Raw genomic sequence first — 13,213 nt, 5'->3', positions numbered from 1 at the left:
GCTGCGTGGTTCCTGGTTCACGTTTACAATAAATTATTTCAATTCGTTTTTCGCGCAAGCTGAAATTCAGTAGCTGTCAGTCCGCTAATAAAATTTCTCGACTTCCGGGATAAGCGCTCCGTGGTTCCTGGTTCATGTTTACAATAAATTATTTCAATTCGTTTTTCGCGCAAGCTGAAATTCAGTAGCTGTCGGTGCGCTAATAAAATTTCTGGACTTCCGGGATAAGCGCTGCGTGGTTCCTGGTTCACGTTTACAATAAATTATTTCAATTCGTTTTTCGCGCAAGCTGAAATTCAGTAGCTGTCAGTCCGCTAATAAAATTTCTCGACTTCCAGGATAAGCGCTCCGTGGTTCCTGGTTCACGTTTACAATAAATTATTTCAATTCGTTTTTCGCGCAAGCTGAAATTCAGTAGCTGTCAGTCCGCTAATAAAATTTCTCGACTTCCAGGATAAGCGCTCCGTGGTTCCTGGTTCACGTTTACAATAAATTATTTCAATTCGTTTTTCGCGCAAGCTGAAATTCAGTAGCTGTCAGTCCGCTAATAAAATTTCTCGACTTCCAGGATAAGCGCTCCGTGGTTCCTGGTTCATGTTTACAATAAATTATTTCAATTCGTTTTTCGCGCAAGCTGAAATTCAGTAGCTGTCGGTGCGCTAATAAAATTTCTTGACTTCCGGGATAAGCGCTGCGTGGTTCCTGGTTCACGTTTGCAATAAATTATTTCAATTCGTTTTTCGCGCAAGCTGAAATTCAGTAGCTGTCAGTCCGCTAATAAAATTTCTTGACTTCCAGGATAAGCGCTCCGTGGTTCCTGGTTCACGTTTACAATAAATTATTTCAATTCATTTTTCGTGCTAGCACATATCTAGTAGCTATGAATAATCTTGTACAATTTATTATATTATCAATTAATTATTTAATCAATAACTCAATTATATTAATCCTTACACAAAATTTTCGATGTGTTCTTATACTGAAAATATTTATTACTATTCAAGGTATAACCTGAGGTGGTTGAAGGTGGTCGGAGGTGGACGAGGAGGAGGACGAGGAGGGCGAGGATTTGTGCTGGGTGAGTAAAACACTTTTATAATATTTGATGGCAATTGTAATTATATTTCATCTGAAATATTACAAACTTGTCACTTTTACAATAAATTATTTCAATTCATTTTTCGTGCAAGCACATATTCAGTAGCTATGAATAATCTTATACAATTTATTATATTATCAATTAATTATTTAATCAATAACTCAATTATATTAATCCTTACACAAAATTTTCGATGTGTTCTTATACTGAAAATATTTATTACTATTCAAGGTATAACCTGAGGTGGTTGAAGGTGGTCGGAGGTGGACGAGGAGGAGGACGAGGAGGGCGAGGATTTGTGCTGGGTGAGTAAAACACTTTTATAATATTTGATGGCAATTGTAATTATATTTCATCTGAAATATTACAAACTTGTCACGTTTACAATAAATTATTTCAATTCATTTTTCGTGCAAGCACATATTCAGTAGCTATGAATAATCTTATACAATTTATTATATTATTAATTAATTAATTAATATTCTTATAATATTTGATGGCAATTGTAATTATATTTCATCTGAAATATTACAAACTTGTCACGTTTATAATAAAATATTTCAATTCATTTTTCGTGCAAGCACATATTCAGTAGCTATGAATAATCTTATACAATTTATTACATTATTAATCAATTGATTAATTACATTAATCCTTACACAATATTTTTGATATGTTCCCATACTAAAAATATTCATTACTATTCCAGGTATTACCCTAGGTGGTCGGAGCCGGACGAGGAGGAGGACCAGGTGGACGAGGAGGAGGACGAGGTGGACGAGGAGCAGGCGGGGTGGGTCGTGGGAGAGGACCTTTCCTCTCCTCAGAGGAGGGGAGGGGGAGGGGCAGGGAAGGGGGAGTGGTGGGCGGGGAGGGGGAAGGGACGGGAAGGGACGGGAAGGGAAGGGAGGAGAAGGGATGGGGCGGGGTGGGGGTGGGGGTGGGGGAGGGGGAGGGAGAAGGAGAGGGAGTGGGCGGGAGGGCGGGCGGGCGTGTAGGGGGGCGGTACTGCTCTATTTACTCTAACGGGCTTGCATCGACATCCGTCCTCCACTCTCTCCCTCCCGCCCACCCTCCCGCCCGCCCTCCCTCCCTCCCTCCCTCCTTCCCTCCCGCCCACCCACCCTCCCCGTCCCCCTCCCCCTCCTCGCCCCACCCCTTCCCTTCCCTTCCCTTCCCATCCCTTCCCCCTCCCCGCCCACCTCGCCCTTCCCTGCCCCTCCCCCTCCCCTCCTCTGAGGAGAGGAGAGGTCCTCTCCCACGACCCACCCCGCCTGCTCCTCGTCCACCTCGTCCTCCTCCTCGTCCACCTGGTCCTCCTCCTCGTCCGGCTCCGACCACCTGGGGTAATACCTGGAATAGTAATGAATATTTTTAGTATAGGAACATATCAAAAATATTGTGTAAGGATTAATGTAATTAATCAATTCATTAATAATGTAATAAATTGTATAAGATTATTCATAGCTACTGAATATGTGTTTGCACGAAAAATGAATTGAAATAATTTATTGTAAACGTGACAAGTTTGTAATATTTCGGATGAAATATAATTACAATTGCTATCAAATATTATAAGAATATTAATTAATTAATTAATAATATAATAAATTGTATAAGATTATTCATAGCTACTGAATATGTGTTTGCACGAAAAATGAATTGAAATAATTTATTGTAAACGTGACAAGTTTGTAATATTTCAGATGAAATATAATTACAATTGCCATCAAATATTATAAAAGTGTTTTACTCACCCAGCACAAATCCTCGCCCTCCTCGTCCTCCTCCTCGTCCACCTCCGACCACCTTCAACCACCTCAGGTTATACCTTGAATAGTAATAAATATTTTCAGTATAAGAACACATCGAAAATTTTGTGTAAGGATTAATATAATTGAGTTATTGATTAAATAATTGATTGATAATATAATAAATTGTATAAGATTATTCATAGCTACTGAATATGTGCTTGCACGAAAAATGAATTGAAATAATTTATTGTAAAAGTGACAAGTTTGTAATATTTCAGATGAAATATAATTACAATTGCCATCAAATATTATAAAAGTGTTTTACTCACCCAGCACAAATCCTCGCCCTCCTCGTCCTCCTCCTCGTCCACCTCCGACCACCTTCAACCACCTCAGGTTATACCTTGAATAGTAATAAATATTTTCAGTATAAGAACACATCGAAAATTTTGTGTAAGGATTAATATAATTGAGTTATTGATTAAATAATTAATTGATAATATAATAAATTGTACAAGATTATTCATAGCTACTAGATATGTGCTAGCACGAAAAATGAATTGAAATAATTTATTGTAAACGTGAACCAGGAACCACGGAGCGCTTATCCTGGAAGTCAAGAAATTTTATTAGCGGACTGACAGCTACTGAATTTCAGCTTGCGCGAAAAACGAATTGAAATAATTTATTGTAAACGTGAACCAGGAACCACGGAGCGCTTATCCGGGAAGTCCAGAAATTTTATTAGCGCACCGACAGCTACTGAATTTCAGCTTGCGCGAAAAACGAATTGAAATAATTTATTGTAAACATGAACCAGGAACCTCGGAGCGCTTATCCCGGAAGTCGAGAAATTTTATTAGCGGACTGACAGCTACTGAATTTCAGCTTGCGTGAAAAACGAATTGAAATAATTTATTGTAAACGTGAACCAGGAACCACGGAGCGCTTATCCTGGAAGTCGAGAAATTTTATTAGCGGACTGACAGCTACTGAATTTCAGCTTGCGCGAAAAACGAATTGAAATAATTTATTGTAAACGTGAACCAGGAACCACGCAGCGCTTATCCCGGAAGTCCAGAAATTTTGTTAGCGCACCGACAGCTACTGAATTTCAGCTTGCGCGAAAAACGAATTGAAATAATTTATTGTAAACATGAACCAGGAACCACGGAGCGCTTATCCTGGAAGTCGAGAAATTTTATTAGCGGACTGACAGCTACTGAATTTCAGCTTGCGCGAAAAACGAATTGAAATAATTTATTGTAAACGTGAACCAGGAACCACGCAGCGCTTATCCCGGAAGTCCAGAAATTTTATTAGCGCACCGACAGCTACTGAATTTCAGCTTGCGCGAAAAACGAATTGAAATAATTTATTGTAAACATGAACCAGGAACCACGGAGCGCTTATCCCGGAAGTCGAGAAATTTTATTAGCGGACTGACAGCTACTGAATTTCAGCTTGCGCGAAAAACGAATTGAAATAATTTATTGTAAACGTGAACCAGGAACCACGGAGCGCTTATCCTGGAAGTCGAGAAATTTTATTAGCGGACTGACAGCTACTGAATTTCAGCTTGCGCGAAAAACGAATTGAAATAATTTATTGTAAACATGAACCAGGAACCACGGAGCGCTTATCCTGGAAGTCGAGAAATTTTATTAGCGGACTGACAGCTACTGAATTTCAGCTTGCGCGAAAAACGAATTGAAATAATTTATTGTAAACGTGAACCAGGAACCACGCAGCGCTTATCCCGGAAGTCCAGAAATTTTATTAGCGCACCGACAGCTACTGAATTTCAGCTTGCGCGAAAAACGAATTGAAATAATTTATTGTAAACATGAACCAGGAACCACGGAGCGCTTATCCCGGAAGTCGAGAAATTTTATTAGCGGACTGACAGCTACTGAATTTCAGCTTGCGCGAAAAACGAATTGAAATAATTTATTGTAAACATGAACCAGGAACCACGGAGCGCTTATCCTGGAAGTCGAGAAATTTTATTAGCGGACTGACAGCTACTGAATTTCAGCTTGCGCGAAAAACGAATTGAAATAATTTATTGTAAACGTGAACCAGGAACCACGCAGCGCTTATCCCGGAAGTCCAGAAATTTTGTTAGCGCACCGACAGCTACTGAATTTCAGCTTGCGCGAAAAACGAATTGAAATAATTTATTGTAAACGTGAACCAGGAACCACGGAGCGCTTATCCGGGAAGTCCAGAAATTTTATTAGCGGACTGACAGCTACTGAATTTCAGCTTGCGCGAAAAACGAATTGAAATAATTTATTGTAAACGTGAACCAGGAACCACGCAGCGCTTTTCCCGGAAGTCCAGAAATTTTGTTAGCGCACCGACAGCTACTGAATTTCAGCTTGCGCGAAAAACGAATTGAAATAATTTATTGTAAACATGAACCAGGAACCACGGAGCGCTTATCCTGGAAGTCGAGAAATTTTATTAGCGGACTGACAGCTACTGAATTTCAGCTTGCGCGAAAAACGAATTGAAATAATTTATTGTAAACGTGAACCAGGAACCACGGAGCGCTTATCCTGGAAGTCGAGAAATTTTATTAGCGGACTGACAGCTACTGAATTTCAGCTTGCGCGAAAAACGAATTGAAATAATTTATTGTAAACGTGAACCAGGAACCACGGAGCGCTTATCCTGGAAGTCGAGAAATTTTATTAGCGGACTGACAGCTACTGAATTTCAGCTTGCGCGAAAAACGAATTGAAATAATTTATTGTAAACGTGAACCAGGAACCACGCAGCGCTTATCCCGGAAGTCAAGAAATTTTATTAGCGCACCGACAGCTACTGAATTTTAGCTTGCGCGAAAAACGAATTGAAATAATTTATTGTAAACATGAACCAGGAACCACGGAGCGCTTATCCTGGAAGTCGAGAAATTTTATTAGCGGACTGACAGCTACTGAATTTCAGCTTGCGCGAAAAACGAATTGAAATAATTTATTGTAAACGTGAACCAGGAACCACGGAGCGCTTATCCTAGAAGTCGAGAAATTTTATTAGCGGACTGACAGCTACTGAATTTCAGCTTGCGTGAAAAACGAATTGAAATAATTTATTGTAAACATGAACCAGGAACCACGGAGCGCTTATCCTGGAAGTCGAGTTTCACCGCGTAGCGGACCCGAAGCGCGGGATCCGGGAGGTTGAGAACCCGGTACTCGAAGTTTGCGGAGCGCGACTCTCAACCGTCCGCTCTACTGCGCGGTTGTTACCAGACTGAGGAACTCGGCTAGCCGATTTTAGATTGGTGACGTCACTTTCCGAACATCCGAAAATTCAAACTTTGGTTTCGAACTGTAATACTAGGTATGATGATGTATGATGTATGATGTATGATGTATGATGTACGATGTATGATGTATGATGTATGATGATATGATATGATGTATAATGATTCTAGTGTTCACATTTCATACAAGAAATACACACCTTATCTGTCCTGCCGATTCCAGACTCAAGCGGCCAGGCCCTTCGATGGTCAGCCGTTGACTGAAGATATATCCTTTACTTAACGGGTCAGCCGATAACGCTGCCGTTCTGCGACAGTTGGATGATGAAAAATTTTGCTCGTATCTTTCAAATGTGTGTTAAAATACACTCGAAGTGTTAAGAAGCTTCGTTCTTTCTCTTCCTATCACCTTTTTAGGTCTTTAAATCACTACGCAGCGTTAAATACTATCTCATATACGAAGCATCCATTTCATCTCGTTCAAAATTAGTGCATCCGTGATGTATTACAGTTACTCTGAATTTTTTTCCATCCGAATACTTTTCGAAAAACAATTTTGCTTCTCTACCCAACGTAGATACTTCACTCTCGACTAGCTAGAACAGCGTTTTGGTTATATGCCTACGAAAATTCAAGATCGAGAGAGCAAATGAAAAGTTGTTGAAATAATTAGGAATACTAATGTTATGGAATACATCGAGCGCGCGTCGAATAGAATCCCATTTCGAAGTGAATAATTCTTCTCTTTTCATATAATAGCTAATCTAGTAATATAGGTAAATAGGATGGTTGGAGGTGTTCGGAAATGGTAGGACATTTCAAAAGTTAAGGCTGACACCCACTGCACCGCGGCGCAGTTACCGTGAGATGCGCCCACTATAGTCGCGTGACCACCCGCCGATACTGTTTCTACGAAAAAGAGATATTTATCAATTATCTGATGACCACGATTTGTCTCAGTCGTCATGGGCACACAATAAATAATCATGCATATTTGCCACTACTTCTTGATTACTCATTATGGATAGCTCAGATGAAGAAGTGTTTAACACGAAAAAAAATTACTAACAATTGTCCATCATAAATTCGATAAAAAGGAAAAAAGGATTAAAAATCAACCGACAATGCTCATCTTTCGCCAGAATTTTTGTTTCTACCTAAACTATTTCGGGTGTGGCTCGTTGGAAAATCGTAAATTTTTTTATTTTGAAACACCCTATTATACATATAATATATGTATAGTAAAAATGAAATAAATTTTAGCTCAAAATATACTCTCTCATTTCTTATGCATAAAAATTAATACGCAAAATAAAAAACAGTCTTCATGAAATCAGCATCATACCCGAACAATGAGAAAAAAATAAATTTTTTCACATAAAATAATCCGTTGATCATAACTTGTTGTTCTAAAACTCACATTTACTTAAATTTCTTTAAAAATGAAGTAATTACTTGCGTAACATTTATTTAATATCCGTAGGATTTATTTAAGATGTAAAAATGAATACATTTATTTTTCGCAAGAACAGCGGAGAGAATGAAAAGAATCCTTGTAAACCATAACCATTTACATCAAAGTAACGCAGGTTTCCCTATTTTTATACTTGGGATGAATTTCGGCATCGGTCGGGTGTTCACACTAGACGACGGCGATGCGCGGCGATGCGCGGCGCACCGCCGAAATATTCCCAACCTGGAACTCGCGAAAAATTGCCGCGGTCCGCCGCCGTCTAGTGTGAACACCTATATGGATAACTGTATGAGCGAAAATTTCGCCGCCGTCCGCCGCCGTCCGCCGCGGTCTAGTCGGCGTCAGCCTTAATTGGACCCCCAGGAACTCAGAAAACGCAGCGAAAAGATCGTGGGATCAACAGGAGCGTAATTGCGGAGGAAAAAGCACCTGCTGAAAAATGCCGAAAACACAGGTTCTCGTTTTTTGGCTGTAACTTTCGATGCGTTGATCGCAGCGTATCGATACTGCGCCCAATCGATTTTTCAGGCAAAATTACGTCGGAATAGTGCCAGAAAGAATTTATTCCAGCACTTTTCAAAATCGCTAAGATTTTCGCCAAAAATGCGAAGAGGTTAGCCTTACTTTTTTTTCATTTTTGGAGCCGAAAATTTTTGGTCCCAGATTCGATTTAAATGACCCTTTCCTGACTGATTGGACCCCCAGGAACTCGACGAACGCAGCGAAAAGAGCGTGGGATCAACAGGAGAGTAATTGCGAAGGAAAAAGCACCTGCTGAAAAATGTCGACAACACAGGTTCTCGTTCTTTGGCTGTGCCTTTTGATGCGTTGATCGCAGCGTATCGGGACTACGCCCAATTGATTTTTCAGGCAAAATTACTTCGGAATAGTGCCGGAAAGAATTTATTCCAGCACTTTTCAAAATCGCTAAGATTTTCGCCAAAAATGCAAAGGGGTTAGCCTTACTTTTTTTTCATTTTTGGAGCCTAAAATTTTTGGTCTCAGATTCGATTTAAATGACCCTTTCCTGACTAATTGGACCCCCAGGAACTCAGAAAACGCAGCGAAAAGAGCGTGGGACCAAAAAAATTTTGGTCGTCGTCACTTTCAGAACATCCGTACATCCAAACTCCAGTTTCGAACGTCAATGCCATGTATGATATGACATGAAATATAATGATTTTAGTTTCCACGTTTCAGACAAGAAATATGCACTTTATCTTTCCTGCCGATTCACGACTGAAGCGGCTAGGTACCTCGACGGTCAGCCTTTGACTAAAGATATATTTTTCAGTTAAGAAGTCAGCTAATACCGCTACTGTTCTGCGACAGTTGGATGAATAATATTTTTACTCGTACCTTTCAAATGTGTGTTAAAATACACTCGAAGTTTCAAGAAGCTTAGTTTTTTCTCTCCCTATCAAAAAAAAAAAAAAAAAAATTGCCGACAATCGCCCCTTTAGATCTTCAAATCAGGACACTGCGTTAAATACTGTCTCGTATACGGAGCATCAATTTCATCTCGATCAAAATTAGCGCATCCGTGATGTATTACAGTTACTCTCAATTTTTTTCCATACGAACACTTTTCAAAAACAATTCTGCTTCCCTACCCAACGCAGGTACTTCACTTGTGACTAGCTAAAACAGCGTTTCGATTCTTTTACTGCGAAAATTCAAGATCGAAATAGCAAATGAAACGTTGTTGGAATCGTTGTGGATATTAATGTTATGGAATACATTGAGACCGTGTCGAATAGAATCCTATTTCGAAATGAACAATTCGTCTATTTTCGTATTATAGATGTATTATTGTAGATAATCTAGTTTGTCTCCTGGAAAATTCTAAAATTGATAGTATGCATCATGTATTAATTGTAAATGGATCATATATATTAATATCGTACATGGACTGCATATACATATATATTTTTTGGTCTCTGCATCATTATTACATCTGATCTATTACACTGCCCTGCAAAAAAACACTTTTGATTCTCCTTAATATTATTGTATATAATTATAATAAATTTGATGCTCTTGTATCGAAATATAGTAATAAAAAATATGTACGACGTATACTTTCTACGTAATGTTTTTTGCAATAAAATGCTATATTTGCTCACAAATTATAATAAAACACTTATGATAGCAACGATATTTATGAAGAAAAGTTGTAAAGTTGAAAAGTTTAAACATTAGAATCGACAGAAAATATACTACTAGCATAATTCTATAAGTTATTATGTAGTTTTCTTTCTTTTCACGAAGTCACAACCAGAACTGCGCAATCGCATACATTGGCTCTACATACATTTCAGAGGTGTGAAAACAGCGTTAAGACGATATCTTTCTTTCTATTTCTATTATAGTTTTGTATGCACTTACATACAGACACTATTTAAATAGGTAAAGCAGTGTAAATGCAAAAACAATACACAACGAATTTTGCATTTTGTACAATAAAAAAAATCATATAACGTAATTTATGCGTCACAGCAAAAAATGGAAAACATATATAGATTCGGCAAATTAAAACCTTTATATCTGTAATATTTGAAGGATTTTGTTGCAGACCTGTGTTATTATTCATGATCTATGTATACATTCGCTTCTCGGGTACCCATACTTTAATTAAATCACTGTTTTGCTACGAATTTTGGAAGAAATTTGCTCTCGTTATTAATTACTTGTATGGCCTCAGATATCGATTTCAGAATGGAAGGTCGTTGGCTCTAGAAATGAGAAAACAGTAAGGCTAACTTTGGATGTTTCCCGTCCATTTTCCGATGATTCTAGACCGATCGTCGTAATTTTGCGAGAGAAATCGATTGCGCATAGTTTAAGGTCGCTGCGAACAGTGGGTCAAAAGTTGCGGTATAAAAACGAGAAATTTTCTCCGTATCCTTTCAGCTGTTGCTCCTACGATATTCTGGATGCCTTTATTGGTTTCCTTGGGGTCTAATTAGTCTAGAAAGCGTCATCCGAATCGATTATTAGACAAAAAGTTTTCAGCTCCGAAATCGTAGAAAAAGGAAGGCCAACTCTTTTCGGATTTTTTTATTCCAAACTTTGCAGATTTTGAGTAGCGATAGAATTGATTGCTTGTACGTGGAACTTGGATTGCCAATTATTTATTTCCATTTATAAAATGTATTCAGTTCTTCTAAATTTGTATAATTCCTAGTACGTGAAACTCGAAGTAGATGTGATAACAAGAAAAATATTTATTTCATAACTTTAAAATTATCTTAAATAGTTCAAACGCTAATAATCAATATTAGCCAATAGATATATATTAATTATATTACTTTAACTCTACATCTGACAATATCAAGTAATATATTTTGAACTATTTATGCTGTGGTATTTCTCACAACCGTACGAAGGTGGTTTTTTTATTCAATTGAGTAAAATCTTTTCCAATGAATTGAGGTACAGTTTGACGAATGCTGAATTTGATGCTATTATTCAGGTTTTTAATTTTTACAACAGTAATTGAATCCAAACTTTGAATCACAGGTATTATTAAAATAACTAAATACTTAGAATGAAGCATTGTACACAGCTAAAATAAGTTCATTTAAAAAGTAAATACTCAAGTGTGGCATTTTCTTATACCACCTCAATCCTTATTAATAAAATAATTATATTCCTAAAACAAGGTGTAACAAGATACAACAAGGACTAAATTGACTAATGTAAATTACAATTCCATTGTGTATCGAAACGAATTTGAATATATGAATGTGCATTTATTATTCCATTTCTATTGTCTCTTCTTAGCTGCTTTCACTGCTTTCGATTTTTGTTTCTCTTCTCCAGCAAAGAAAGTCGTTATCATTTCTGACATTTCAGGCATATCATATTTAGTCAAGCTATTCAATTGCTCCATTTCCTGAAATGAACGAGTACCGGCAATCTTAACTCAACAGTTATAACTACTGCAATAATATACTGGATGCGTCGGTCAATGATTCCGATACACTTAACGAGAACTTATCATTACAATAGAGTTTCATTTAACCAATAGCAATATATTTGTTTTTTCGACAATTGAAATGAATTGAAAATAGTATATTGTCGTAGAGCCTTTCATGTACGCATCAGACATAAATGACATGTTAGTTACATTTTTTCGAAATCTGCTAAACCTTTCCCCAATTTGGTTAATACAAGCACTAATCGTTGAATCATATTGTTAAGAAAGTCGAAATTCATTGGCCGATTCACTTGTTGCATAAGTTATTGTAATTAAATATCAAGTACTTTTCTCACTAACCTTTCGTGTTTCTGGATCATTCATTATTTTTGGTAGTACCATTATTAATAAAAGAGGCAGTATCATCATGAGGACCTGAAAACCAACGTTGCTTGAATGATGAAAAGATATTATATAAAGTTCCAACACACCAGGAAATGTGGTGAAATGGTTTGGCAAACAAAATAAAAATTGCCCAGAAATCTTGATATACAATAATCAAATAAAATTGTTGCATTTTTATATATACATCTACAATTATCACAGCATGTAAAGGGAGTTTACGTACCATTGGATTAAACAAAAAATCTGTTACTCTCCACTGTTCTCTAAGTTGGAAATATCGGAACGGAGCAAATGGTCTCATTTTCAAAGGATATGGAACTTGAATAACTTGTGAAGTTTGAATTAAATTCACTTTCCGAGCTCTGAACTTTCCCTTGGAATTGATTTCAACTCGTACAGGCTCATAAGCATAGTTCGGGTTTACAACTTCGATGATGTAGGAACCCGATGGGACATTCGAAATTGTGAATGAACCATCCTCCCTATAAAACAACAGAAAGAAAAGCAGTCCTAAATAACTCAGAGAAACATGAGTCGAGTTAGAAGATATTGTATTGTATAATTACCTAAGATATCCAAGATGTTCCCCCCCGTTAGCCATGACGTGAGTCATGAGTTGCCATCCGGTAAGGATTGCATTTTCAGGAGGGAAAACTTTCCCTTCGATTACGTATCTGTCAGTCGAAACTTCTTCGTCATTTTCACCAATTACACTGCTAATTTGACAAATTATCAAAAGCAGAGATACTAATCTTGTTAAGAACGCCATTTTGATCAACATAACCTATTTCTCGCAGTCAGCTGGGTGAGGATCATGAGCATGAGTGTCAAGCACAGCCCCCTGACACACGCTGCTAAAAGTGGTTCGCAAAACGTTCCTCGATTCTGCCGCCAATTTCCACCACTAGTGACGCTAGTAGTTACCTGACGACAGCCCCCTGACACTCACCACGGCTCGTATACCGAAAAATTGTACGCTTCTTGTCCCCGTTTTTTAGTTCCTCTACGTGGCGCTAGTAATAGACTTCTGACACGCTCGCTGCCCTCACTGACCGCGCGAAACCAGCCCCCTGACACATGGTGCCCTGACACACGTTGCTAAAAGTAATTCGCAAAATGTCCCACAATTCTGCCGCCAATCTCCACCACTAGTGGCGCTAGTAGTTGTCTGACAAGCTCGCGCGCGGTCAGCGAGGGCAGCGAGCGTGTCAGAAGTCTACTAGCGTCACGTAGAGGAACTACAAAACGGGGACAAAACGCGTACAATTTTTTAGTATACGAG

At 38.2% G+C, this 13,213-nt stretch overlaps 1 protein-coding gene across 2 annotated transcripts; it reads right to left on the bottom strand.

The window, feature by feature from the left end:
- Positions 1-10,811: 10,811 nt before the first annotated feature.
- Positions 10,812-12,873, bottom strand: LOC124181346 (ER membrane protein complex subunit 7). Of its 2 annotated transcripts, none has more exons than XM_046567826.1 (4): positions 12,498-12,873; positions 12,155-12,413; positions 11,887-11,961; positions 10,812-11,526 (listed from the first exon to the last, which is right to left on the bottom strand). In XM_046567826.1, the coding sequence occupies exons 1-4, from the start codon at positions 12,710-12,712 to the stop codon at positions 11,374-11,376; spliced, it is 702 nt and encodes a 233-aa protein (XP_046423782.1). In that variant the 5' UTR covers positions 12,713-12,873; the 3' UTR covers positions 10,812-11,373. The 2 variants fall into 2 exon arrangements, with proteins under 2 accessions (XP_046423782.1, XP_046423783.1); XM_046567827.1 differs by having other exon boundaries at positions 10,812-11,502; positions 12,498-12,852.
- Positions 12,874-13,213: the final 340 nt, after the last annotated feature.

The sequence above is a fragment of the Neodiprion fabricii genome, chromosome 4 (genome assembly GCF_021155785.1).
Source record: "Neodiprion fabricii isolate iyNeoFabr1 chromosome 4, iyNeoFabr1.1, whole genome shotgun sequence".
Lineage (NCBI taxonomy): Eukaryota > Metazoa > Arthropoda > Insecta > Hymenoptera > Diprionidae > Neodiprion > Neodiprion fabricii.
The sequence above is the reverse complement of the archived record's forward strand: the minus strand, read 5'-3'. Positions and strand labels throughout refer to the sequence as shown.

What these genes read in the sequence shown, in the direction of transcription:
- LOC124181346 (XM_046567826.1), bottom strand. Translation starts at nt 12,712, where the DNA reads ATGTTGATCAAAATGGCGTTCTTAACAAGATTAGTATCTCTGCTTTTG. An exon ending in GAACATCTTGGATATCTTAG is followed by an intron (nt 12,414 to 12,497) that starts GTAATTATACAA and finishes GTTGTTTTATAG; the next exon opens with GGAGGATGGTTCATTCACAA. An exon ending in ATTTTTTGTTTAATCCAATG is followed by an intron (nt 11,962 to 12,154) that starts GTACGTAAACTC and finishes GTTGGTTTTCAG; the next exon opens with GTCCTCATGATGATACTGCC.